This window comes from Aptenodytes forsteri, unplaced genomic scaffold (genome assembly GCF_000699145.1).
Source record: "Aptenodytes forsteri isolate BGI_AS27 unplaced genomic scaffold, ASM69914v1 Scaffold647, whole genome shotgun sequence".
Classification (NCBI taxonomy): Eukaryota; Metazoa; Chordata; class Aves; order Sphenisciformes; family Spheniscidae; genus Aptenodytes; species Aptenodytes forsteri.
In genome coordinates this window covers 163,799-191,144 of record NW_008795889.1, presented here as the reverse complement: position 1 = coordinate 191,144, position 27,346 = coordinate 163,799, and the positions used below count along the sequence as shown (strand labels likewise).

The window sequence follows — 27,346 nt, the reverse complement described above, 5'->3', positions numbered from 1 at the left end:
CTGAGCCTGGGGATCTGAAGGAGGAGATAATGAGCAAGGAGGGGACTCTGTGCATTTAACACGAGACTTTCCATGTTTCCAGCCCCTGTTACAGAGCCAGTTGTGCAGGAGAATGGCGAGGAAGGTGGGGAAGGCAAGGACGGGAAGGATGCAGATCCCGGCTCTCCAAAGAAGTGCGATATCATCATCATCTCTGGCCGCAGGGAGAAGTGCGAGGCAGCAAAGGAGGCACTGCAGGTATGTGGCTTTCTAAGCCCCTTAGCCATGTAATGTAGTGATGCCCTGATGCAAGAAGCTCACTGCAGGCTTTAGTGATGGTAATAAAAGCTACTCAGTCAAGGTTGCAATCCAGGTGGTCCCTGATGCTAACTGTGGAGGTGGTCAGTACCACTCAAGGGAAGTCCTCTGATTGCTCTGTGATTTAGCCTGGTGGCTTGACCTCGCAGTGTCATAGTCCCTGACCTTGCAGTTGCTAGAGCTTGTAGGCAGCCCCGAGTCACTTGCCATGAAAGCATGACATGCTTGTTTTATGGAGCACGGCTGGAAAGAGAAAGAATCTGATTGAGGCTGAATCATTCTAGCTTTAGCAGACCTTGCCATGCTTCTTTAGTTATGTTGTCCAAGTCTCTGCTAGATGGAAGCCAAGGATATGAAAACAGCCTGTCCCCAGAGGCGGGGTTTAACATTGCTTGTTTGGAAAAAATGCTTTAACAACCAACAGGTCATCTTGGTGTTCGCAGCTGTTCTCTCTTCCTGTAGAGTTTGTATCCTGACTACAAGGGAATGTACCTCAGTTCAGCAACACGTTCTTTTGGGCAAGTATATGGCAAGCTGAAAGACAGGAGAAGTTTTTCAAGTGGTAAACTCTGCTCCCTCCCCTGCAGGCTCTGGTTCCTGTCACTATTGAGGTGGAAGTTCCCTTTGATCTTCACCGTTACATCATTGGCCAGAAAGGAAGTGGGATCCGCAAAATGATGGATGAGTTTGAAGTAAGTTGTTGCCCTTCCTCCCGTCTCCTCTGTCCTGGAGAATCTGTAAAGTGACCATGTTTGTGGTGATGGCAATCAGCTGCGACATACTCAGGACCTTCCTGGCTTGACCATGGAATACAGGCTCTGTAATAAGAAAATGAGACCTGTTTGATTTAGTCCCTGGCACCAGGGCTCAGTAGGTTTCGTGCTGAAGCTGTATGATCGGTGTTGATGCCGTGAGTGTTGCATGACTTGTTTGGTGCCTACAGGGATTCCTCACCAGTGTGAGAGCTGTTTTCCTCCTAGGCCGTGGGAAACAGCTCTGCTGTGCCTGCCCATTCGGGAGAATTCCCCAGAAGCCCACAGGGACTCCTGAGGCTGATGCAGGTTGGCTGCAGGCAGTGCTATTGAACATGTGTTTGTTTCCTAGCCTCTCCAGGCTGGCTCAGGGACTGCTAGGGACTGAAGCCCCGCAGCAAAGCAATCTGATATAGATAATGGCTGAAGAAACATGGTTCTATTCAAAAACTGGCCAGACACGGTCCCGGGCAACTGACTCTAAGTGGCCCTGCTTGAGCAGGGGGTTGGACCAGATTGACCTCCAGGTCCCTTCTGAAGCTGTATGATCGGTGTTGATGCCGTGAGTGTTGCATGACTTGTTTGGTGCCTACAGGGATTCCTCACCAGTGTGAGAGCTGTTTTCCTCCTAGGCCGTGGGAAACAGCTCTGCTGTGCCTGCCCATTCGGGAGAATTCCCCAGAAGCCCACAGGGACTCCTGAGGCTGATGCAGGTTGGCTGCAGGCAGTGCTATTGAACATGTGTTTGTTTCCTAGCCTCTCCAGGCTGGCTCAGGGACTGCTAGGGACTGAAGCCCCGCAGCAAAGCAATCTGATATAGATAATGGCTGAAGAAACATGGTTCTATTCAAAAACTGGCCAGACACGGTCCCGGGCAACTGACTCTAAGTGGCCCTGCTTGAGCAGGGGGTTGGACCAGATTGACCTCCAGAGGTCCCTTCCAACCTCAACCATTCTGTGATTCTGTGGTTCAGGCTGTCTGGGTGGGAGCGGGTCTTGGCAGCAGGGGAGATCAGCAAGATGCCAACCTGCATGGCTTACATGGATACAAAATGGTAATGGCTACTTGTTACTCAGGTGAACATCCAGGTCCCTGCTCCTGAGCTGCAGTCGGATATCATCACCATCACTGGGCTGGCTACCAACCTGGACCGTGCCAAGATCGGGCTGCTGGAAAGAGTGAAGGAGCTGCAAGCTGAACAAGAGGATCGGGTAAGGCCTGTGCCTGTCCTTCCTCCTTCGAGCCAAACAGGGCTTCAGCCTCTGGGTGTTCCTTTCAGAGGTTGCACAGACTCCTGGAACCCCTCCCCTTTTAAGAGCACCCTTAGCTGCTCTGCTCATAAGTGGGTTACCCAAATGTAACCTGTTTAAGATGAACTGACAGGAGAGTTTTGGGATTCTACTTTAGGTAACTTTGGACTGCCCAGGGCTCTATTACACCTTCATGTACCTTGGAGACACTGCAGGGTGGAAACTTCACAGTGCTAGGAGTCTCTCTGTACCTATTCTCATTGAATCCTTATCACAGCTCTGAATAAATAGGTGAGGGATGAGTTGGATGGTTGTTTGCTACTTGTTTCCTGCTGAATTTGGTGAAAGCACAAGGCCCCAGCAGACGGGTGTCTTGGGTGCTCTTCTGTAGCCACGTACACTCAGGCATGACCGTGCAGAATCTGTTCTGTGCATCTCTTCTGTGCCAGAAGGAAATGCTGGGACTTAGATGGACTTTACTGGACCAGCCATGGTATGTTCCCTGCTGTTCTACCTCACTCTGCTTTTCATGTTCCAGGCCTTGAGAAGCTTCAAGCTGACAGTCACTGTGGATCCCAAGTATCACCCTAAAATCATTGGGCGGAAGGGAGCAGTGATCACCCAGATACGCACAGAGCATGAGGTCAACATCCAGTTCCCCGACAAGGATGATGAAAGCCAGGTGAGAGGCCAGACTGGGTGCAAGGAGGGCTGCTGGTTGTCTCTGAGCATAGGAAGCACAGCATCTTCTCTAGGGCTCTGACCTCCCTGTGCTGCTTTTGGATAAGGTGGAGGGTAAAAGGGATTAGCAGGGAGAAGGCTTGCTCAGCTGCTTATGAGCCTGGTCTCTCACACATTTCCCTGTGCCCCAGGCCCAAGACCAGATCACCATCACTGGCTATGAGAAGAATGCTGAGGCTGCCCGGGATGCCATCATGAAGATTGTTGGCGAGCTGGAGCAGATGGTCTCTGAGGATGTGACTCTGGACCATCGTGTTCACGCACGCATCATTGGCGCACGTGGTAAAGCCATCCGCAAAATCATGGATGAGTTCAAGGTGAGCAGTGAGGCGATGCAGCACAGGCTGGGCTGGGCCTGGGTGGCCAGTGGTGCTGCTTGCTCATGTGCTAAGAGCTTGGTAGCAGCTTGGTGCTAGGGGCTGAATTCAGGAGCATGAGGCTCACATCTTGTGGTCCTTGTGTCTTGTGCCTGTTGAGCACCCTCAGCTGGAACAGGCGCAAAAGAAAAGCCAGTGCTGTCCTGCTCACCTCCAGCTCTGTCACCACAAGCATGTGAGCAGAATCCCTGGGCTAGGGCACCCTGGTATGCCCTGGGCAGCTGGGCTATCTGGACACCACACCCAGACACCAGCTGGAGCATCCCCACATGACCTCAGCTGTGAGTCACCCTTCTTCTGGGAGCCAAGCAGGGAGGAGGCTGAGCTCTTCCTGTCTTGCTGGAACACAGCCAGAAGAGGAACCTGGAAATGCGTCCTTGGTGCTCTGGGTTAGCCCTGCAAACAGCACTGAGCTCTGTCCCTCTGTGCAGCCCTTTTAGTGGGTTTGTTGCAGACAGGGTTCCGGATGGTCTTCAAAGGGAGGAGGTGGTTATGTCAGCTACTCTGATTACTGGAAGTGGACAGTCAGGCCTATTGCTGGGGGGCTCTGGGAGGGGACTGTGCCCAGACTCCCTCAGCTTGAGCTTAACTCAAGAAAATCCTCTGGATTTCTTTGTCTCTCTAGGCCACTGTTGATTCCCTTGACTTTGGGAATCTTGACACACTTTCAGGGCTCCAGATTTGGCAAAGTCAGCAGAATCTGGGAAGAGCAGGGACCTTTGCCCCCGACAGCATGTGGCAGTAGCAGTGTGCAGGGGCAGTAGTGAAAGTGAATCCAGAGTGACGAGGCTTTGGAGACTTGCATCTTGGCTGTGCTCGGTTGTTGAAACAAGCTGTTTGGTTCCCAAATGAGCAGCCTTTGGTTTTGGTCCTGTCTTGGTGTGGCTTCCCTGCACCCATCTGGAAGGCAAGCTGTCAGAGAGCTCAGTGGCTGTGTATGGGGTACACTAAGCCAACTCCGTAAAATCATTGTCAGCCAGGATTACTCTATCTGTGGAGGAGACAGAAAGCTTATTGTGCTTCATGGTAATGGCTTTATGGTGAAAATGCTTGCAGCAGTGTGAGGACCCTGTCTGGAAATGCAGCCGTCTTCTGCCTCTGCTGCAAGTGCTGCACAGAAAGCAGTGGGCCTCTGGGCAGTGAGAAAAGCAGGGGCTGCTGGAAGAAGGGTCATTACTGCAGACTCTGTTCTGCCTTCCTTCACGGGGGGAACCGGGCAGGCTTCAGGGCCAGGTATATATTCCAGTGCACCCCCCAGCATCTGAACTAGGGAGGTCCTGAACAGACTTGCAACAGTGAACATATCAGGGCTTTTCTCTTCTGTGAATCTAATGATGAGGGTCATGGGGAATCGTGCCTTTTCAGATGTGCAGGTGTAAGTCCCATCCTGTTCCTTGTGTTGCAGGTGGATATTCGCTTTCCCCAGAGTGGAGCTCCTGACCCCAACTGTGTGACTGTGACAGGACTCCCTGAGAACGTGGAAGAAGCTATCGATCACATCCTGAACTTGGAGGAGGAATATGTAAGTGTTCAGCAAATCTGTGCAGGGGCTTAGCAAGGATTTCCTCTGCCACAGGACTGGATGTCTGTAGTATGTCCATGTGGTATTTTCTACCACTGCATTGGAGAACTCGAGCCCTGTGCAGGTGGCAGTCAGCCCTCATCTGCAGTTGTCCTTCAGACCAACTGGGTGCAGAGCCCCAGGCTGTGCTCTGTGAAGCAGTGCAAGGACTGGCCCCACTGTCCAGGAGGGGACAGTGAATGAGAATGCTGGGACACCACCAGGATGTGCACATGCTTGCCTTGCTGCAGCTTGCATCAGTTAGGAGCCGGTGGCCCTCAGACTAGTGCAGAAACACTGTGTTTGGTCACTGTAGAACAGGCTGGTGACCTTGGATGGGTTGCAGCATGGTGAGATGGCAGGGAGGCGTGTTACACCAGTTGGAGGAAGTATCAAGATTCCCCCTTAACTGGGCTGTGTCACTGCAGCTTGCAGATGTGGTGGACAACGAAGCAATGCAGGGGTATATGAAGCCCTCTTCACATGAAGAGTCCAAGGCCCCATCCAAGGGTTTTGTGGTGAGAGATGCCCCCTGGGCCACTGTCAACAACGAAAAGGTGAGTGCTGCTTCTGCTACGGGTCTGGGGGCACAGGGAGTGTGGCACCCTCTGCCAAGGACCTACTCTGAGGTCTGGCCCTCCTATCTTGGCTGGGGAAACAGAGCACTCTCCCTTCCTTGGTGAAAGCAGTGAAGGGCCCTCCTGCTCTTTGTGGCCCGTGCAAGCTGAGGGCAGGCCTGGCTTCTGCCTCTCCAGCTTCCAAAGCACTGCTGTCTCTTTCTTCCAAACGTCTTGCCCACACTGACTACCCCACTGTGGATCTGTTGGGGAATGGGGGACCCTTACTAGAAAGTGTTCTGCCAGGTCGTGTTGTTTTTAGGGGTAGAGAGGGGGCCCTGGGACTTCTGCTGCAGCACAGAACTGGCTCAATGTTTGCAGCTGTGTTCTGGCTGGGAGCAGTGAGCTGGTACATGTGGCAGCTCTGTCCTCAGCTGCCCCGGTGCTGCTGCAGGACTGGCCTGACCCCACTCCGGTGACCAAGTTACTGAGATTGGGCCCTCAGAGCCCTTGATCCGCCTGCCATTTGCTCCTACCTGCACCCTCATAAATGTCATCTCTAGATGGCTTGACCATCCACCCTGGGCAGTCGTAAGGACATAATGATTCGTTTTGGCCCTCACCCATTGTATCTGCTCATGGGACATCAGAAATGTTGCTTAGCTCAGGGGTGCACCGTGCAGGTTTGCAGCAGGGCAGAAGCTTAACCTGTTCCCTTTTTGTTTGCTCTAGGCCCCTGACATGAGCAGTTCTGAAGACTTCCCCAGCTTTGGGGCTCAAGTGGCCCCCAAGACTCTTCCCTGGGGACCCAAACGATAATGACCTGGAAGCAGAAACATCTCCTCCAGCCCGCTGACCTGACACTAACCTGCCACAAATACTCCTGTCTGAAATCTGACCCAGCGGCTGGAGCACAAGTCAATTGCCCCAAGAGGTCTCCTAATGGTGTCTGGAGTGCTAGACCCCATCCTGCTCCCCTCAGCTGTCACCGTGGCTAGGACCCACCCTCATCTCTTGATGGATATTCTTTCCTCCTTTGGAACAAGACTTCCACTCAGATTCAAACACTAAATGTGCGTGTTTTTGTTAGAAACTTCATAATTGAGTCCAAGTGGCTAAGATTTGCAGCTTCCCAAGCACTAGCAGAGCAATCTGCTCTCTTGAGCATGTCTTACTAGGCATTCTCGCCCTCATTAGGAGACCTCCCTTACTGTGGCTAGGAATCTACTTCCTGTCTCATGACCTCAGGAAATAAATTTCCTTGACTTTCTAAAGCCAAAACGTTTGCCCTCTTTCCTTTGTGTTTATCCCAGGCCTTACCTTACCTTTGTAGAGTGCAATCAACTTTTTTCCTTTTAACTGCCAAAAATTCATTTAATGCTGATAGCTGACTGTGGGGAGAGCTTAAAATAATCTAAAAGGTCAGAAACTTGTTTTTTAAAGGAACAAAACCTTCAATAGGCTGTAGAGGCAGCAGAGATGGAAGGGACCAGAACAACGTATGGCTACCCTGGTCAGGTAAACACCTCTGAGTGCAGTGCATAGCAAGCACGCCCCTGTGCCACACCAAGCACAGCCCCAGCCTGCACGCTTGACGAGTCTTCCAGCGCGTGATGGCAGACCCTGCTCCTAGTTCCCCGTGTTCCCTCGTTCACCCTTCCCAACAGCCAACAGTGTGAGCAGGCAGGCAAGCCAGCACATGACAATATTACCGGATGGGACAGATTTGTGTCAGCCAAGGTTGCTGTGGTGGCATGGCCCAGGAGAAGCTGGTGGGAAGTGCAGCCTTGAGAAGCTGTAGTCCTCTGCTAGCACTGCAGCATCTAGGCATGAGTGGTAGGGACACCTTATTACTATTGCCTTCTTTCTACCTCAAAAGTCGGTACGATGGTGGCCTCTCAGTGCAAGTGGGTAAGCAGCTGTTCCAGCTCTTGCCCTGGCACCCAGAGCAGAAGCATGGAGGAGAAGCAGGAGGAGCCTTTTGTCTCTGAGTGGCTTTGGGAGCTCCTCCAGAGGGAAGCTGAGCATGGTGACGATGAGGCAGGCTGTGAATCAGAACCGTAGGACTGCTTGCTGAGCTAGAACAGGGCTCGGCCCCAAGGCCGTAAGCACAGCCTTGCCGTAGCCCTTGGCTGCAGAGGTTGTGAGCCAGGCTTCTGCTCTGATGGCACTGGGGGCTGACAGTGTGGTGCATTGAGCCCTCCCCGAGGCCTCCATTGTATGGACGTAGAGGGTTATCCATGCTCTACTCTGGGCCACTTGCACCTAGGCCCTGCCACGGCTTGCTCGAAGGGGGCTGCGTCCAAGCTCCTCCAGCCAGTAAGAGGAAAACCATGTCTTTGTGGAGGGAGGCAGGGAGCCTGGGGTCTCTGTGTCCTTCCTTCCCCTGCCTCAGTCCTACAGAGGTTGTAGTCTGAGCCATTCCTCTATCCCAGCTGCTTCAGCTCTTGGACAAGCAGGAGTCCCTAGCCTCTCTTCTCTAGTGCTGCTTATGGAGCAAAGGCCCAAAACTCTGGCAAGCTGAGCCCAGTGTTCTTGCCTTCCCCTCTGTCCAGCAGGCCTGACATGCCGACACTTCTTCTCGCGCCAGCTCTTCTTGGAAGAGGCTGCTATGCAGAAGTTGAACCAAAACCTCACAGTGCTCTCCTTAAGTTTGAGAAATGACTGAAGCTGACCATGGCCCATTGCAGGGCACCTGGCTGCCCCTGAAGGACAGGGTGGCCTTGTCTCCAGCACCGGAGACAGGGTGGGTCGGGCAGAACTAGGGTGACACCCTTGCATCTGTGTTGGAATATGGTTATTACCCCTGTAGCTTAGGTCTGTCCTATGTCACCAAGCCTGTTGCCCCCCTCTTCCTCTTTGTGCCCCCCCCGCCCTCACCAGTTGCACAGCTAGGCTTGAGTTACATTTGGGGCACCACCGTCTGGGCTCGTGCCCCATAGCCCGACCCTCCACTCTAAAGAAGGTCATGAAGTGATTGTACCTAGTACTGTCCCCTCACCACCCTCCTTCTGCAGCAGACTGTGGCATGTGTCCATTTCCTCTCTTTGACGTCTTCCATATTGTACGTTTCCATAGCAATGATCCCTTGGCCTTAACTTTGGAATTTGGAGACTATATGCAAACATGTAAAAAGGCTCATGAGTATGGATGACACTGGAATTTTATAAATTCTAAAATAAAACCTGAAACAGCTTGGAGTGTCACGGATATTATTTCTACTGGTGGGTTGAGATCCAAGGCAGCCCTTGCTTGGCTGGGTTTAGCTTGGTTTGAGGAGTTCTAGCTTGCATGCGTGAGCTTCTGTGGTGACGCCCTTGCTGAGGCAGGACTTGCACAGCAAGCAGCTGGGTCGAGGGAGGAGGTGAGAGCAGCACCGGGCAGCAGTAGAGGCTGTGCCCTCCTCGTGGGGAGGCACCAACCTGCCCGCACCCAGGGAGGTGATGCCGGGAACGCTGCCAGTGTAGGGGAGGAGAGGGAAGCACCAGCCATGGTCCCTCTTGCTCACCTCTGCCATAACCAGAGCCTCTCATCTGCCTTCTGCGACTGGCACCGCTGCACAGCACCCACCAGCCGGGGCCAAGCTGCTGCTCTCCAATAGGCAAAGCTTGGCTCAGGGGCTGCTGTGTCGGAGGGTCACAGCATGCCTCGCAAGTTCACCCGGTGTCTCCATAGCTCTCCCCCTTCCAACAGCAGCTCAGCCATTCCCACTGTACCTGCTGGCGCTGGCAGGAGCAAACCCTCCAGCTGTGGTTACATCCAGCACAGGTGGAGGCAGGAGAAGCAAGAGCCAGTGCAGGAGGCCATAGCCCTACCTTTGCTTGCCCCGAGTGGCAAGCAGAGCTGTGGTTGTACTGACCAGCCGTGCAGCTGCTGAGGGCAGGCGCTGCCCTGCACTAGCTGAGCACAGCCCAGGGACGCAGCATGTCCAGCCTCCTTTAATTTGCTCCATGCTGGGTTGTTTACACAGCAGTGGAGTTACCCTGCGGTAATGCCAGTGAGCTTGGATAAACACCTAGAGCCAGCTGCATCCCTTCCCACTTTTAGCAATAGCCGTTCCCAAATGCCCGTGTGCCAGCCGGGCAGGGAAGGCACGCCTACTCCAGGCTGGCCCGAGGAGGAGCTGATCGGCAGCCCTTCAGTCCCGGCACCGGGCACTGTGCCAGACGCTTCAGGGCACACTGTGGTGCTCAGCTTCTGGTGAACTGCTTGGTTTCCCAGTCACTGCCTGTGGCTGGATCCGTGACGCTGGCCTTGCTTCTTGTCTCCTGTCTCTCCAAAAGGACCTGAACCACAGAAAAAGGGACCCAGCGTTTACACTAGTAGGAGCTGCCGCAATTCCTTACAGGGCTGCCTTCTTGCTTGCCTGTGCCTCTGTGCAAGTTTAAAGCAAAAAAGGCTTTAAAGGAGGAGGCAGAGGAGCTGCTGCAGCCTACCTTGTTCTCAGCCAGGGCCTCCTTGGCCAGGTACCGTTCACGCTTCACCTTGACCTCCACGGACTCAGGAATGTCTGGTACCAGCCACACAATCACACGTCCGATAAAGAAAACCACATGCTGGAAGTGAGCGGGGACATGCCAGTTGGCCAAGGTGGCAGGTCCTCACTCCCTGCCCCAGCACTGTGCCCTGGGCCATGCTGCAGGGCTCAGCAGCTGGTACCTCGAACACGATGATGAAGCCCAAGCGTATGGCCAGCAGCTGCCAATAAGTCAAGGTCAAGTTGCCATCCTGGTCCCTAAATGCTCTGTATCTGTGGGAGCAAAGTGCAGCTGTTACTGCGTCTGTCCGCTTCATGGCGGGCGTCACCATTATGCATTGCTGTGGGAGCTCTGATCACAGCTCCCAGCCCAGCACACTAGAGCGCAGCAAAACCAGCCCTTGGCCAGCCTCAGCCGGGACCCAGGCGGCTGCAGGTAGCCTGGCCCTGGGTGACCTTTCTCCTTTGCAAAAGCACCTCCCTCCATGACTGGGGAGCTTTTGCTCCAGCCCTGGGTCAGGCCTAGCAAACCACCCTGCACATTACCCTGTGCATGGGCACATTCAGCACATGCTCAACCCTGGGATGAGCGAGGGCTCCGAGGACCTCGGAAAAGTGGGTGGACAACCTGGACCTGGGTAAAGGCCGCTGTGCTAAACAAAATGTTTGCTGTGGCAGTGGCAGAGGAAAGCAAATTCAAGCCTAAGCAAATGAGGAGAGGAGCCAGACGAGGCAGGATGGGGGCTCCCACCTGCACGTGGTGTTGCTCTGCAGGACAAAGTCCCATGGTGCATATGCCAAGGTGAAGTTCACATAGCCGCGCAGGCTGCTGTCGTGGACATACTCATAGTACACACGGGGCAGGAAATCAGAGGTGAAGGCGATGAGGAAGGCCTGGGAGCAGGGAGATGTGCTGCAGCAGGTCCTGCAGCCAGGGGGTGCCCCAGCCCCACTGACAGGACCTCCTCTGTGACCTGTGCTCCTGAGGTGGCTTTTCACTTCTACTTGCCCTCAGCCTGACAAACCAGACATGAATGCAGTTCGGTCTTAGGCAGCAGCTTGCTTCTCATGGCACTGTGTCCTGCCCCTCACTTAAACCCAAGCAGGGCTGCATGCCCCAGATGGTGACAGCTTCCCACTGCCTGTGGCTGGAACTGCACCTTCTGCAAAGGTGGACCCACCCCAGGCACTGCAGCTCCCCTCATCACTCAGCGTCCTGCAGTGGCCAAACAAGTTTTTCCCCCTAATTCCCCTACACCACTTGCAGTGCCCTCACCACCCGCCTGCCTGCCTGGCATACGTTGCTGATGACGGCCAGGTGAGTGATGCCCTCCAGGATGGAGAACCAGATGCCGATGCCCTGTGCCCGCTCAGCCACAGGCCGCCGGTAGTCACAGACGAACTTGTGGGCATCCAGACGGATCTCCACCCAGTTGTTGAGAAGGGCAAAGAGGGGTGCCAGGGGACAGGCTGCCACAAAGATGGTGATGAAGCCGAACTGCAGGACTGGGAGGAAGAGGAGGAGGAGGAGCAGAGAGGGACAGGCTGAGAGACAGCAGCAGCAGCTGTGGCATCTACCAGCCCTATCCCACAGGGAGCGGGGCAGCCCTTCTCCCTCCAGCACCTGCGGGCTGCTTGGGGCAAAAGCTCCCGCGGCTGGTGCCTTCCTCCGGGGAGCTCCTGTAGCTCCTGCACCTCCTGCCTCTCCCCACCGGCTTTCTCTCTCCTAGTGCTTCAGCCCTCCCCACCCCAAGGCCAGTTCCTACCCATCTCCAGATACTCATCAAACAGCCCCTCGAACACCAGCAGCTGGTGGTCCATCACCCAGGGCGCCTGCTCTACCAGGACCAACTCCCCTTCTTTGCCTGCCTTCTTGGTGGAGAGGAGCTTGTGCTTGTGCCACCAGCACTTCAGCTTCCTGGGGAGATGAGAGGGGCCATGTCCCCCGCTACAGCCAGCCAGCACCACTCAACGCCCCCTTGGTGGAGCCCTGAAGCCCCTGCGCTGCACAGGCTTGGGGGTGTGCGATGGCCCTGGCGAGCCACAGCATACTCACGGGATGGCCACCTCCTGCACGTTGTTGATGATCTGCTTCCCCACCATGATGACCAGCAGCTCCTGTGCCAGCTCGATGAAGCACCCGCCTGGGCTGCACTGCAGGGAGAAAGGGGCCCCTCAGCCTGCCAGGTTGGGCAGACAGCGATGGGAGGACCCTGAGCATGGGAAGGCATCCCTGCAGCATGCACCAGCTGGAGTGGCAGGCACGGTGTCTCTCCCACCTGGCACTTACCTCCTCATTGCGGATCCCCAGAAAGCTCAGGTAGTTCCCAGGGTAGCCGACAAACCTGCGGGAGCCACAGCAGAGCCGTGAGGTGCTGAGCCCAGGGATGCATCCGGAGCAGCCCCAGGGAAGAAAGGGCTTTTTCTGGTCCACCCACAGCCCTCTTCTCCCTCGCCAAGGGGGACAAAAGGGCTGGTGGTGGGTGCCTCTGATGGAGAGGGTTCCCCAGCTCCAGACGGGGACCAGCTGCACCAGTTAGCCCACAGCAGGCTGGCACTGCCCTCATTCCCAGGTGTCCCATGGCCCTGTGAGGGCTCCCACTCTCCAGTGGAACCGTCCCCCTGCCACCGTGGTGCTCCTTGCCCATGATGACAGCAGCACTCCCCAGCAGCAAAGCCTGGAGGCCATAGGGGCTGCAGGAGATGCAGAAGACCCTTACTCCCCCCAAAGGCCTTACTTTCCCTTGAAGAATGCGATGTAAACGGGAGAGGAGTAGAAGGTGACAAACTGGAAGACAAACACTTTGAAGGTGAAGGCGTCCTCATACTTGGTCTGGGTGCGGTGCATCTCTGCCAGGGGGAAGCACGGGGACATGGCCCTACACCGCTCCAGGATGCTCTTCCACATCACCATGGAAGTCACCCCACATCGCTTGACTCTAAACAATGCCCCACAGCCCTTGGTCCTCAAACCTGCTGCGGTACCTGTGAAGGCACCTGCCACTTATCCAGAGCCTGGGGATGCCCATCTGCTTTGCACCAAAAAATAGTCTCCCTCCCTTCCACTCAGTATAAACAAACAGACTTTGTGTCTCATTAAATACAACAAAAATATCCCACATGCTTTTGTCCCCCAGACCTCAAAAGTCAGCTTGGATATTTTCATCAAAAACCCCCAGAAGTTAAACCCTACACTCTTTTTTTTTTCTGCTGCCAAAACACTTTTCAGTGAAGATCTTTTATTTTCCCAGCTCTCCTCTCCTCCATAAAGCCATCATCCTCCTGAGTGTCAGCCAGCTTTCCCTGGGTTTGGGGCTCTGCCCTTACTGACTGCTCCCTCCCATCACTGTCTGGCTTGCAAGACCCTCACCAGCTTACCCCACTTAGTGAGGAAATGAGCCAGGGAAATATAGATCTTGGAGAGGATGAGGATGAAGATGAGGTTCACCACCGAGCCGGTGATGCTGGCGATGCGGGATGCCTACAGGGAGAAGCAACACGCAGAGAACAGCGGGTGGCAAGCAAGCCCAGCAAGTGAAGCAGGTCTGGGAGTGGCTCTGGCCACCTCTTACCGAAGCCACAAACCAGAAGTACCCTGAGCTGGAGAGGAGGATGGCAACCACTGCCCGGTAGAGGATAACAGAGACCACAAATATCACCACCATGGCAATCTGCAAACACAGCGTGTGGGGTATGAGCAGCTTGTGTTGGGAAGGAAAACTCCACCATTAACCTGGGGCACTACAAATCCCAGGGGAGTTCCCAGGTGGGCAGCTGAGCCTGGGCACAGTGGGGTGCGGGCTGAGCCGGCGGAGAGCCACAGGTTCCACCACGGGCCAGGGACACCCATGTTCGTCCCTACCTTAACCCATGCTTTTACCCCAGACTGATCCCGTCCCACCATGTCCCACTGCCCTGGGACGGACACTGGGCAGATGGTGCTCCAACCCCTGCAATCTTACCATCATTATAATGACCACCGAACCAGCCAAAATCCGGTGGAGGCGGCTGCGCTTGGGGAAATACGGCTCCTCCGCCCCCGTTATAGGATTTATTATCGTCATGGGAGCCATGGCTGTGAACTGGGGCCGCGGCCGCTCCTGGGAAAGAGGGGGAAAGGCATCAGAGGTGCCCCGTGGCTTTGGTCCGTGTGGTTTTGGGAGGTGCTGCAGAGAGCCAGATCCCACCTCGATGTCCTCGAACTCGGAGCAGTCCCAGTGGTGAGCCAGGGATATGCTGGTCCGCTTCCAGAACTCCAGGAACAGCACTGCCCACAGGGACATGAAGATGCTGAAGAAGATGGTCCCACCGTGGTCAAAGAGCCGTCCTGCCTGTGGACAGAGCGGGGCTGAGGGATGGGCAGGAGACCAAGCAGGGCGGTGGGGGCTGCCCTCTGCACAGCTGCCATGGCAAGTGCTGGGTCCTTGGTGTCCCCAAGCCATGGGGCAGGCGGGGAGGGAAGGTGGAAGGGGCCACCTGGGAGCCTTTGCCAGGGAGGGAGGGGTGAGAAGATGGGCGGGAGAGGAAGCACCAGGGCAGCAGGGGCCAAGAGGAGAGGCAGACTGGGATGACACCGGCTAACATTCGGATGGCGATCTCCATCCCGGCCCCGAGCTGCCCTCCAGGACCTCACCATGAATGTGCTGCAGATTTTGGAGAGCTGCCAGTAGGGACAGGTCTTGCAGAGGGGACACATCCAGTACTGCTCTTTGCTCGTGCAGATCTCCTGCCTACAGACAAGGAATGAGCAGCCAGCAGCCTGCTGGGGCTCAGCCTTCCCCACCGCTCCCTGTTGGACCGTCCAACAGCACTTTTGCACCAAGTGCTGCGGCCAAGCCCCGGCAGCCAGCCAGCACCAGCACATTGGGGTGCAAGCACCCCCCACCCTCCTCCCTGCCGCCCCGGGCACAAAGGGAGCGTGGCCCTGGGGAAAGGGCGAGCGGGGAGGTCAGAGCACTTACAAAGGTATGTCATTGAACATCAGGAAAATGCCCGCGATGAACACCACTGTCCCCACCACCGCGGCAGGCAAGAGCCATCCTGTGTAGAAGCCTGGAGACAATGGGGATGGGGAGTGTGAATCCTGCAGGCCTCCACCATGGCCACTGAGCCAAGAGCGGCTCCAGCCACCGAGGATGACACCTGCCCAAGCCCAGCATAGCACCAGCCTAAAACCATGCAGGGTTTGGAGGACCTGAGCATGGACCCAGGGTTGCAAAGTACCCACCAGGCTCTAGCTAGTCCTTTTAGAACACGTGGGGCACGGCTTGTGGTGCCACCACTCACTGCCCTTGAAATGGAGAGCATCCCGGGGCAGAGCTGCATCCACATTCCAGGGCAGCTAGGAGCTGCTGCTCGCTGCCAGCAGCCCCTTACCCTGCACCACGAGGTCGAGGGAGCCATTCCCTGGGAGAGCCGAGGGCTGCAGGCCGGACTCACCCAGCCAGGCAAAGTAGAAAGCAACCTTCTCCCCAAAGTATTTGCGGACATGATCCAGTGGCTGGTACTTGCTCCACTTCCCCCAGCTGGCCCAGTACTGGAAGAGGACTTGGCGCTGGCTGAGGCTGCTGGCAGCCAGCTGCTCCGGTCGGAGCTTGTAGGGACCCTGCAGGAAGAGGCAGGGGGTGGGCAAGGGGCTGGCCCGGGGTGTGGGGCCGGTGGCAGGGTGGCTCCCTGGGGGAACGGTGGTGTCTTGCCTCGTGCAGCGGGAAGGCGGCAGTGAAGACGTTCTCGCTCAGCAGCCGGTCCACCCCCACCTCCCGCTCCCTGGAGTGGCCATACTGTGTCGTGGCCAGGATCTCATAGAGCTGCCGGGACAATGCCAGGAGGGGTGAGAGGTGATGCACCCATCCCCTGCATTGGGGAGAGCAGTCCCCACCACCAATCGCCTTTTCAGCTACCAGCTCCAAGCCTGATTCTCAGATGGCAGGAGGAGGGTTTCCACCCAAGCCTTTTAATCCCCTCTGGAGTTATTAGCACAGAGTGACCCAGTCTGGGACCTCTGAGACCGTGACAACACATGACAACACACCTGCTCACAGCAGTTCTCCCTCAGACCCCACAGCCCACCCAGGACAGGGGAAAAGAGGCCACGGCAGCCTCGGTGCTCACAATTTGGTGCCGCTGGGTGGTGGAGAAGAAGGTGTCCTGCTCACTGCTCCCCAGGAACCTGGAAAGGCACAGAGGAGCAGCTCAGCAGAGCCCGGTGCTTGGGGGGGGTGTGGCACCCCCTCCCTACGGTGCCTGCCAGCTGGGGACCACCTCCGGACATGGTCCCTCCTGGGGTGCTCACCAGCGCAGTTTGTTGGCCTTGAAGGGGCAGGTGTAGTAGTCCAGCGGCAGGTTGGGAACCTCCTGGGCCATCAGGTTGGGGATGCCCAGCCACCGCAGCATGCTGGCCGACCAGTTGGAGGTCTGTCTGGGCAGTGCCTGAGTGGGCAGCGGAAATGTCTCAGAAGGAGGGAGCGGGAGCAAGACAGGGGGAAATAGTGCCTGGGCTGTGCTGAACGCAGGAGCCTGTTCTTCAAGGTCCAGGGAAAGAGGGGATTGGGCACTGGAGGAGAAGTTCAGAAGGGGACCGAGGTGGGATCCCATAACTGTGCATGGGACAAGACTGGTGACTGGGAACTGCTGGGTCCACCAGAAAGCAAGGAGGCTGCAAATCCCATCAGAGACCCACAGCAAGCAGCTGCCCAGGCTGTCATCCAGAGTGGGGTACCCAGGAGTGCTGGGGGCACCGTCTCCCATCCTTGGGGAGCTTGGGCACCGCAGCCCTTCACCTGCAGCGGCACGCGGAGCTGGAGCTCCTCGGCGTAGTAGCAGAGCACGCTCCAGGGTGCGCTCAGCAGCAGGTAATGCACCACCTTCTTTTCCACGCGGGTCATGTGCTGTTGGGAGAAGGGGACCCCAGCAGAGATGAGGCTGCTGGCACCAGTACAGGTCCCTGCAGGAGGCACCAGGGTGACTCCGCGCTGGTGTGGATCAGCCCAGCAGAGCTGAGCCAGTGGAGAAGAGCACAAGCACATCCCACCCCATGCTCCAGCTCAGCTGCCTGCAAGCCCGGGCTCCCCTCCTGTGCAACAGCCCCCACGGCATGGCAACCCTCCTCCTGATTCACAGAGCAAGGCTGCAGTTATCACAGGGGGGTAGAAATTTGAGGTCAGGTCCCCGGGTACCTTTTCCATGTGGATCCCAGCAGCATGAAGCTTGTCCAGAAAATTCTTCCGCCAGGTCCTGTGGATGGTAGCAGATCTCTCCTGCAAGCCCCTGTTCTCGTGGCTGTCCAGCTGCCTGCTCAGGTCCCAGGGGATGGTTTCCCATACCAGGACAAAGTCTGCAGCAAGGAAAGGGAGATCGTGCCCACCCTATGGCCGGGAAGGGCAGCAGATCCCAGAGCTGTCCCTGTCCTGTGTGTCCCTCTCCTGCAGGACTCAGTGCTCTCATGGGGCTGGGTGTTGTCTTGTGAGTAAAACAAGGAGTCGAGGGGAGGACATGCTTGGTCTGGAAGGGGCTGCCAGCCACCTCACTTGGGTGTTTCTAGCGTGGGAGGCAGGAAGCTAGAAGACCCTTTTAACATGAGTTGAGGACCACAGACGTCTTGCAGAAGGGAAAGGCTTGAGCACCCAAGCAGGGCAGTGCCTGCCAGGGCTTGCAGGAGGTCTGATGCCCTCTGGACATGCTGTACAGACCAGCTACAGTCAGCAGGACCTGCTGCTGCCAGCTCTAGCCGTGGAGCCCGGGGGCTTTCCCCATCTTCCTCAACCCAGCAGGCCCCATCCAGCCCCATCCTTCTCACCAAGGTAGAAAGGAACCGACCTCAAAGACCAGCCTTTCTCCCTCACCTATCCTTGTACAGCCGTCGCTGAAGACATTGGCTGTGCTCTTCTGGTCCAGGGCTGCATCGTTGGGCTGGAAGTAAGGTATACAGGGCGATGAGAGCAGCAATTCCCCAGACAGCTTGATTGTTAGGTGGACAGACTGCAGCCACCCACCTGGGGGATTTCGATGGCCTCCTCACTCAGACTGCCGTAGTGAGTGCCTCTGCCATCCTGCCCCACCAGGCTGCAGTGGGGATCGTCTGTGGTCCTCCTCCGCTGCATGGCAAACCATGCCCCTTCCTCCTGGTGCTGAGAAGCAGACCCAGGCAATTGCAGACACCCTGCAGCCCCACCACCTCTCCCAGCAGTGCTGGAGCCCCAGCGCTGGTGATGTGGCCGGCCTCGCTCCCTTCTCTGCCAGCCTCTCAGCTCCTGCCCACGTATGGTGAGAACTGGGACCCTGCTCTGCCTACTGTCAGGAACGCTTCCAGGTGGAAAACAAGGAGACACGAGTGGTCAACGGTCTTGTGCAGTGTCCTCCCTTCACACTACCACCTAGACCCACTCCAGGTGCCACTCTCCTCCACCATCTCAGCCAAAGACACGGTGGGGAACCCCCCCACACCTTGCATCTTTTCTCAATGGTCAGGTCTGTTACTGTGGGGAAGGACTTTCCACCACTGTCCCCATGGGGCAACCCAGCTCAAAGACATGTCCACTGGCATGCGTGACCTGGTGATGGAGAAGCCAGGGATGCCCTCTCCACCCCAGAAACAGGGTCCAGTCCATGTCCAAGCACTCCACATCCAAAAGACACGGCAAACCAAGCTACCCCAGCTCTCAGTTTTGGAACTGGATACACCTCGAGAAGCCGAGGTAGGCGATGGGAACCTCACACGGTGTCTGACAACAGCTCAGACACACAGGAGTTGAATAACAAACCAGAAAGATGCCTTCTGCAGAGGCAGGGAGACCAGGAGGGTGTCACAGCAGCATGAGCAGCAGCCAGGCAGGGAGGACTTTGCACATGCAGCAAAAGGAAAAAATTCTTCTCTTCCAGTGCATCCTCCACCTAAAAAAGGAGCCTGGGAACCTCCATGTGTCCTTCATTAACATTATTTTGTTATCATGAAGACCATTACTGATCAGGGGCAAGAGTTGCTGGTTCAGCTTTGTCCTCCTTGAGTCAGATGTTTGTGTTTTAGCTGACTTGGTGGTTGCACTCCAAAGATGCTGGATAAAAGCCACCAGCAGCACTGCCAACAGCGAGGACTACACGTCAGCCAGAGAAACCAGCTCCATCAATAACAGAGGAGGGTAAATGCATTCCCATTTCTCCAAATCTTTATGGGGGGCTGGCCCAGTTCATTACCACCATTACACAATGTGCCCACAGCCATGGCCTTTTACACTGTGGCTCTGAGTTCATTGCTAAACAGAGAGGAAATGGAGTTGGCCTTTCTAATAACGTCAGGTTGCTCCTCCGAAACGATGTGGCTCTTCATTGTTACTTTCAAGACAGGTGTAAAAGAAGAAATGCCAGAAGCCTCAGTTTCTCAAATCACCACAGGGCCCTGGCCAAAATCAAGGTGGGCAAAACATTCCTTTGCAGGAGTCATTGACAATCTGCACTAGCAGAACTCTTCTGATACAAGAGCTTCTTCTGGGCATCAGTGGAGCAGGAGGAAGACATCTGCTAACTTCACCTAAAAGCATTAGAAACCCATTCCTCAAAGCAAGGAAGTCATGGGAACAGGCTGGACCTCTTGCTCCTACAGTAAGGACTAGTTAGCGTGGAGATAAAATGTGCTTGGACCATGAAGAGATGTAAAGGTGCCATGAAGAGCCTAAGCTTCTGAAAGTTGCACCACCCAAAATGTTCCCAGATGGGCTCCTTGAAAAGGCCAAGTCCCTCCTGGGAAGGTGGCCCTGTGACCACACTGTGACAACCCACCAGGCACCTGGTGAACCACACGAGGCAACCAGCAAGAGACCCACACAAGATGAAGACGCGCCTGGGATCGCAGTGAACAGAGTCAGTCATTTTGGGAGGACGTGCTGGGGGCCTGGAAAACCGGGAACATGCTTGGGAATCGGGGCAGAGCCCTGCTGAGCCGGGCAGAGGCACAGATGCCAACCTCCACCCAGTTCCCTTCCAGCATCTCAGTCCCCTGGGCACCTTCGGCCAACCCCCTCTAAACTTCCACACCTTGGGCCAAATTCTAGCTTCATTTACACCCTTTGCAACTCCTACCAAGTCAAAGGGGTTGCTAGTCAGCACCAAATTTCACTTGGTTTGGGTCCTGTGACCTTTCAAAGCCCCAGTCAGACTAGCCGGGAGAGCTGGGGTGATGCGTGCCAAGCGCAAAATCTGCCCGAGGAAACACACCCATGTCCTCAAAAGCTCTGGGCTGATCTACCCCCTAAAAAGCCTCCGTCACACTGAGAAGTCCTTTTGACATCTGGAGCACATGGGCATGCATCTCTGCTCAACAAGCAACTCCGGACCTAGCTTTCCAGCTCCTTTGGGCGCAGTATCTGGTCATCGCTCCCGGTGGATGGTGATAAAAACCTCAGCCGATCCCCACAACAGCCCAAGAAACAGGCACCTCCGAGCCCTGCTTTGGAGCTGGGGAGGGAAAGCGTGGCGGGGAAACAATGGAAGGCCAGGCACCGACTAGGAAGCTGGAAGAAGGCACAAGAGGCTGCCTGATCCCACCTGGCTCCTGCAGCTCCCAGCGAGATCCAGCCCCGGCAGGACCCCAAACCTGCAGTTTTTCTACCATACCTGCTGTCAGGGCCCCTGCCCCGCTTGTTCCTCCCACAGTGCTGGATCGGAGTGCTGGATCGGAGCGCTGGCACAGTGCACAGCAGAGTCTTCCTGCCCTACTGCCGCTCTTCACCAGCTTCTCCTCCGGGGAGAGAGAGGGAAGTGCCACCCCGTTGCTCTAACCCAGTGGTTGATGGCTGCTTCCCGTCTTGGAAAATGCCAGGCTCCCTGCAAAGACGGATAATGCTTGGGGGGAGGAGGAGGAGGAGGAGAGAACGGGTTTGCAAGCACCTTCCTTGGAGCAGCCTGGAGCAGGCCCTGCCTTTGTTTGAGCTGGAGGTGGGGACCTGAATGGCCCTGAACAAACAGGGTTCAGTGGAGCTCAGGGCCATGCATGCAACAAGCCACAGAGAGGCAGTGAGGGGCAGAAGGTCCCCCCCTGCACCCTGGAGGGTCTGGTGCCTGGCCGACACACAAGGATTTTGGGACACCAGGGAAACTTTAAGCACCATGCTCACATCACACCTGCAAGAGAAAAGTTTCTGCTGTTTTTTGCAACTTTGGGGAGGGAAGAGGAAAAACCCAGCTCCGTTTTGCTTCCCAGGTGCTGCCAACCAAGGTGCACGCTGCCAGCCAGCAGCCCAGGGGACAACATGGGTGTGCAGTGGTGATGGCCACTAGGCAGCTGAGATGCTGCTTTTACAGTCCCCAGGGCAAGCTTGTGGAGCCGTGGGGGGCTCAAAGCAACTCATCCCACCAAACACACACACCTGTGGCAGGATGAGGTGAATCACCCTGGTTCAGTGGCATGGCAGGGTGCAGCTCCCTCCAGCCAAGCCTGGCGTCACCCCGCCACCTCCAGCAGCTTCCGTGGCATCACACTCCGCAGCAGAGCTGCACCAGATGAGCAAAAGCAACACGGCCCACGAAGGGAACCTCCAAAAGCCTCCACAGGGCCACACTGTCCTGTCTCCTGCTGAAGAAGAAGGGATTCACCCCACTCTTCAAAGACTCAAATCCACGTCAGATCAGAATGAATCAAAGTACCACCAAGAGTAAATTTTTGAACACCCCTGCCATTTTTTCTTGTTATAGTTCTCTATAGTTTGGCAGGGCAGCAGGATGGAACGCAGCTCTGATGGGCAGTGGCCCAACGAAACCTTTGAGGCTGATGTGCAGTGACCAGCACATCTCCTGCTAACACCCACACCCCATCACTATTGGCTCTGGTCTGATCCCTAACAGAGGGAAGGGATCCACTTCCTTAAAAAACAGCCAGAATTTGCCTTTATTTGCCAGAGAACTTGCAAACCTACACATCCCTTGAACAGCTTTCATATTTAAAATACACGTTTCGTTGCTATGTTCCTCTGCAAGCACTATAGACCATGTTGGAAATGTCTCCCAGATACCTCACAGGTTCACTGAACAGAAAGTTCCTAAAGGCTGGCACACATGGAAATCTCCCCCATGCCTGCTGCAGACCCACTCACTCAATCCTTCTCCTGGCCAGCACACATAGAAACACCCACACCATCCCGGCCCAGGCAGCGGCTGTTCCCCCGGACCGATGACACAACTGTTAAGACAAACACAGTGGCAGATGGCAAGTGCTTCCAGGGAGGTTTTCCAGCCATTGGAGGTATGAAGTTCAATTGCTGAGATCAAACACGGGTACAAAGGGACGGCAATGCCACATCACCGTATTTAGTGGAAGCAGGACATGATTCATAGTTTCCTGTGTGCAAACAGCATCTGTAACATAAGTGTCACCAAACCCTTACCTTGCTGACCAGTAGCATTAATATATTTAACATTAATATCAGTTGTATTAATTTATTATTAATAACAAGCAAATGATGATGCTAAGACAGTGCCGAAGACATTGGCCACAGAACAGTCCTGACTTAATTCCTAAATACTGCAAGAGGCTGTATTTGCAAAAGTGCTTATAGACTCCTATCACAAATAAAGCCTGCTCCAGTGGGCACTGACAGCTTGAAGATTACAGCTGTCACTCAGCAGAGATCAAATAACTAACAACAGACAGATGAAACAAGCAGCAGCTTTCACTACCCCACGATAATCTTGTTGTCTCTTCCCACATCAGTACAAAGCCCATTTGAGCCCCTTATAGAGGGCTACGGCTTACTCCTCTCCAGATTCACACTGCCAAAACTGCAGTCCAAGCACATGGCACTCCAGGCAGGTGGGCTTGCTTTATCATGAGTTTCTACCAAGGGACCTCAACAGCATTTTTAAGATGAAGGACATGTTTGAAGTCATACTAAATCAATGGCTCCCTCTAGAGTAGGTCCACTCATTTTCAATAAAAACCAGAATGTCCACTGAGTCCACTGCCTGAAGTGAAGCTGAGATATTCAATATGACCATCGAGGAGCTGCAGGCCACATCCAGCACACCCCTATTCTGGAAGCGGCCTCGGCTTCAGCCCAGGAAGGAAGAGTGACATGCCTCGGCACCTGCTGTACTTTGCTCTGACAAATCCTGGGATATCAGGAGGCAAATGAAGCCACAACCACCAATAAAAAACCTGTAAGTGTGGACTAGGCCCCTCACTTCCTCAAGTGGAATCCATAGCCCCTCTTACCACCTTTTAACCCCTTTTCCAGTTCCCACCTTGGTCTACAGCACTATGTTTAAATATCACTAGTGGCTTCGTGAAGGCTGGTAGCTCATTCAGGCATGTACAGCCCCCACACTGCTTTCATACCTCAAGCTATTTGTCCTCAATCCTCTAAAGAGCTTGTAGCTGTGTTTAAAAAAATTAAAATTGCTATGGAAAGGCTAACCTTCACCCCTCCCTCCCCCCCCAAGTTTTACAAGCAGATATTTAGCATTGACTCACACCTGATAACCTGGATGAGCATCTTTATCAGTTTTCCCCATTGTAGCTGTGTTTAAAAAAATTAAAATTGCTATGGAAAGGCTAACCTTCACCCCTCCCTCCCCCCCCAAGTTTTACAAGCAGATATTTAGCATTGACTCACACCTGATAACCTGGATGAGCATCTTTATCAGATTTTTCCCCATGTCAACACCGTCACTGTCTTTTCACATTTTTACAGACCACCATTGAGCCTGGATCTGGAAAAGTGATGTTTGCAAGGACGTTACTAACCTGAAGGTGTGTGACAGAGTCAACAAAAGTCAACAAGTGGCTCCAAGTGGCTTCAGTCTGTTGCAAACACTTTCTGCCAAAACCTCCCACACAAATAACAGACGCAAACACAAGGAAGTCTCGTGTTAAGATTTAATAATAATAATAATAATAATAATAACAACAACATTTCAAAAACAATGAGTGCGTTGTACACAAGATCTGGTATTCAGTGCTTTTTATTGACCATTTGCTCTGCGAGTGTCAGTGTACTGAAGACCTGGGGAGTGGCAAGTGGATAAAAAACCCAATTGGGATATTTCTCCAAGGAGGGCAGGAGAGAGAGGGCAGCAGGAGGTTCAGAATCGAACAAACGTGGCATCAATCTGCCGGACAGTTGGGAGGGCCAGCATGATTTTGCGACGGTACTGGGGATCCTTCTGCAAGGGGTTTCGCTCCAGATATACAGTTTCCAAGTTCTTCGCTCCTTTCAGCTCATCCAGGTCGCTCCAGCTCTCAATGAGATTATCGTTCATCTGCAGAGCACATATAGGCACACTCATACAAACAGATACTTCCAAGCTAAGCCTGGTTAGCAGGAACCTAGCCACAGCGATGCTGCTCAGGAGGATTACTACTACTCAGTGGCAGTAACACCGTACAGTCTTCATGCACATACAAGACGACCCTGTCTACATGATCCTTCTCCCCCTGGAACCTCTGAGATGTGCTTTCCTGTCTCACACTCCAGGCCTTGCTAACCATCTCCAACTTCCCCACACTGTCCTGGGTTGCCGGTCAAATGCTCCACCCTTCAGACAGCATATCCAGTCCAACTAGTATGCTGGGAAAGAGCCAGCAAGACACTGAGACAGTCTCTTCATACAGTGTCCCAGCCCATACACTGTTCATTTAAGGGTTGGGAATCTTTATGTCAAGATTTTCTTCCACTGTGACATCTATCATTACTTTCATGACTTCCCAGGAAGCATTAAAAAAGGTCCCAAACTGATGTCAAAAGTGACATTTTCCTCTCCCCTTCACATCACTTCCCCACAAAAACTGCTTCCGCACTCCGGATAAAGCACTAAGCTTTCTGATTCACGCTCTCCTCCTGTCAGCACGGGAGCTGCCTCATTGCTGGCACTGCAAAGGAATTCCCATGCAAGGGGATGAATCCTTCAACCGCCTGGCAAGGAAGCAAGTGTGTGAGGTGGCCATGTGCTGTCCAACCTAGAGACTTCAGCCACCCTTTGGTTTTGGATACAGGGGCAGTTACTACAGCAATACCACCTTTAAAAAAAAAAAAAAATTTAAAATCAATGGATTGGCTCTGGCCCCCCTCAACGACTGTTCTTCCTCGCATCAGGCACCCACGGTAAACTGGAAATTTTGTGCACCCTGTTTGCTGTGAAGCAGATAGGCAGCTCTATTTTCTCCAGCTGCCTCCCTCCAGCTAGTTCTGTGAAAGAAAGCTGCTTCATCATTGGGACTGCCAGCGTTCCAGCTGAAGACGGCTTTGTAGTTAAGACCCTGGACTAAGACTCTGAAGAAAACCTGCTAGCTCTTTCATTCTGCTACAGCTCATCACAACATTACTTCAGCCAAGTCACTTGACCTTCAGATGTCTCAGTCCCTCCGCTGGGGAGGTACTGGGAAACTGTTAGAAGATTCCCACAGTATCCAGGATTTGAAATTCTGCTTCCTTAAGGTGTTAAAGGACTTTGTTATGCGGCTTCAACTCTACAGCCAGTGAAAAAATATAAATTAGTAGATACAACAGTTGTTCATATCAAAGAAAATTCTGCCCAGCTCTTTTTAAAAAAAGGTTACGTGCTTTTTGATAAAACAGTGTTAAAGCGGAAAAAAGCCAGGAGGGCATTTTCTGGGTTCAGCTAACAGATCTTGGCCAATGCTCTGCTTTGACAAAGGACTCTTTAAATGCACTAGTGTTTTTGCAAAGGAAGTCCAATGAGGTTAGGATCTTCCCTTTACTTTCTGTAAAACAAGTGGAAACAGCTGTGCAATGCATTCTTCTATAAGCAGGGCAATAGCAAAGAGGAAGACTGGAGGAAATTGCAAAGGATCACGACAGGTCCCACACCAGCCACACTGCATTGTCTCATTTTTACCGCCCAAAAGATGTCATGTTAAACAGCTTCTCAGCTCCTGTTATTTAAAGAGTTCCTTACAGAACAGGCACGGCCAGATACCACCACTAGCTGCCTGCTAAGCCACACTGCAAGATGAGGATAATGGTCCAAGTAGTCTTGACTCCAGACTCTGGCTTGATTTCATTTGCAGCTGCTTTCCACTCCTTTTATCTCAGCCTCTGCCCAAGAATTTAAATAACTGAACTCCAAATGACAGACATTAAGCAGCACAACTCTTATTCTCAGCCTTGACATGCACAAACTCTACAAGAGCTAAAGCATGTACCAGCTCATGAACATCTGCTGCTTTTTCCCCCAAACATAAGCAGATTTGTACACAGCTCCCTCCCACATGGCGGGATACTGATGTTTCAGGAGGGGGTGTCTCTGCATATTTCCTGACCAGACTTATGAATGACAAAGGGCTTAGCTATTTAGGGTGCCACAAAGCAACAGAAGCAACCCTAAACAGTTATCTACCTCATAGGAATGGAAGTAAACCAGAAGATGGTTTCATTGTCTTCGTATTTATAATGACATGAACATATTGACTCTGCTCTAAACAGGTACTGTGCGCTGGTGAGACAGTATCAGCTTCCCCTATTACACTGTCATGTTCACTTAAAGAAAGATAAGATCTGCAAAAATAGGGCACAGTAGGGCTGTTTCATAACCATCACAAGCATGAAGGCAGGGCCTATTTCCTAGGCAGAGACAGGCTTGTTACCACTAAGCAAAGCCCCGCAAAAAATTTTTTACATTCAAGTCTTTCCTTAGGGAACACCATCATACTCTATCCATGCAGACTGTCACCAGAACAAGAGTTTGCTCCAAGACATACATGTACGCCACCCTCCCACAGCTCCCCACCAGAAGGGTTTCTTTCACCATTTTACAGACTTTTCAGGGATCAGCTCCAGCCTGCACTTACCCAGAATTCCTGCAGCTCTGTTAGGTGACTAGTATTTTCAATCTTCTTGATTCTGTTGGATGCAATGTCCAGCATTGTGAGTTTATTCTAGACAAGCAAACACAAAAACATTAGATCAGATTTCCTTTCATCTTTTCTGTCCCACTTTTTTCAGGCCCAGAGTTGGAAACTGTCAGGAGCAAAGACACATTATTACCAGCTGCTTACACGCAGCACAAGAACTCTCACTGCCTAAATATAGCAAGGAAGACTGTTTTTAATTAAGCTGGGTGTCCTGGTTTCGGCTGGGATACAGTTAATTTTCTTCCTAGTAGCTGGTATAGTGCTGTGTTTTGGAGTTAGTATGAGAATGTTGATAACACACTGATGTTTAGTTGTTGCTAAGTAGTGCTTACACTAGTCAAGGACTTTTCAGCTTCCCATGCTCTACTGACTGAGAAGGCTGGAGATGCACAAGAAGCTGGGAGGGGGCACAGCCAGGACAGCTGACCCAAACTGGCCCAAGGGATATTCCATACCATGTGATGTCATGCTCAGTATA

The 27,346-nt window shown here is 53.8% G+C and overlaps 3 protein-coding genes across 5 annotated transcripts in view; 1 reads left to right on the top strand and 2 right to left on the bottom strand.

Moving 5' to 3' along the window:
• Positions 1–8,731, top strand: part of HDLBP (high density lipoprotein binding protein) — a 42,075-nt gene extending 33,344 nt beyond the window's left edge. For both annotated transcript variants that reach the window (XM_009284226.1, XM_009284224.1), the window contains 8 exons: positions 83–237; positions 885–989; positions 2,127–2,261; positions 2,839–2,982; positions 3,173–3,358; positions 4,824–4,940; positions 5,408–5,536; positions 6,269–8,731. In XM_009284226.1, the coding sequence (XP_009282501.1) occupies positions 83–237; positions 885–989; positions 2,127–2,261; positions 2,839–2,982; positions 3,173–3,358; positions 4,824–4,940; positions 5,408–5,536; positions 6,269–6,355 (1,058 nt within the window). In that variant the 3' untranslated portion in view covers positions 6,356–8,731. The remainder of the gene's footprint in view (positions 1–82; positions 238–884; positions 990–2,126; positions 2,262–2,838; positions 2,983–3,172; positions 3,359–4,823; positions 4,941–5,407; positions 5,537–6,268) is intronic.
• Positions 8,732–9,726: 995 nt separating this feature from the next.
• On the bottom strand, positions 9,727–18,112 carry ANO7 (anoctamin 7). The gene is made up of 23 exons (XM_009284239.1): positions 18,005–18,112; positions 17,855–17,921; positions 17,189–17,346; positions 16,793–16,900; positions 16,306–16,442; positions 16,125–16,182; positions 15,710–15,820; positions 15,453–15,618; positions 14,975–15,065; positions 14,647–14,743; positions 14,201–14,344; positions 13,976–14,113; positions 13,586–13,684; positions 13,392–13,494; positions 12,752–12,863; positions 12,304–12,358; positions 12,070–12,167; positions 11,780–11,931; positions 11,314–11,519; positions 10,765–10,907; positions 10,196–10,286; positions 9,973–10,092; positions 9,727–9,822 (listed from the first exon to the last, which is right to left on the bottom strand). The coding sequence occupies exons 1-23, from the start codon at positions 18,110–18,112 to the stop codon at positions 9,727–9,729; spliced, it is 2,658 nt and encodes an 885-aa protein (XP_009282514.1).
• Positions 18,113–23,860: 5,748 nt separating this feature from the next.
• The window catches only part of PPP1R7 (protein phosphatase 1 regulatory subunit 7), a 17,498-nt gene continuing 14,012 nt past the window's right edge, over positions 23,861–27,346 (bottom strand). For both annotated transcript variants that reach the window (XM_009284222.1, XM_009284223.2), the window contains 2 exons: positions 26,806–26,892; positions 23,861–24,257 (listed from right to left, as the gene is read on the bottom strand). In XM_009284222.1, the coding sequence (XP_009282497.1) occupies positions 24,081–24,257; positions 26,806–26,892 (264 nt within the window). In that variant the 3' untranslated portion in view covers positions 23,861–24,080. The remainder of the gene's footprint in view (positions 24,258–26,805; positions 26,893–27,346) is intronic.

What these genes read in the sequence shown, in the direction of transcription:
- ANO7 (XM_009284239.1), bottom strand. Translation starts at nt 18,112, where the DNA reads ATGCAGCGGAGGAGGACCACAGACGATCCCCACTGCAGCCTGGTGGGG. An exon ending in CCGCCTTCCCGCTGCACGAG is followed by an intron (nt 15,619 to 15,709) that starts GCAAGACACCAC and finishes CTCTTCCTGCAG; the next exon opens with GGTCCCTACAAGCTCCGACC. An exon ending in TGGGGATCCGCAATGAGGAG is followed by an intron (nt 12,168 to 12,303) that starts GTAAGTGCCAGG and finishes TTCTCCCTGCAG; the next exon opens with TGCAGCCCAGGCGGGTGCTT.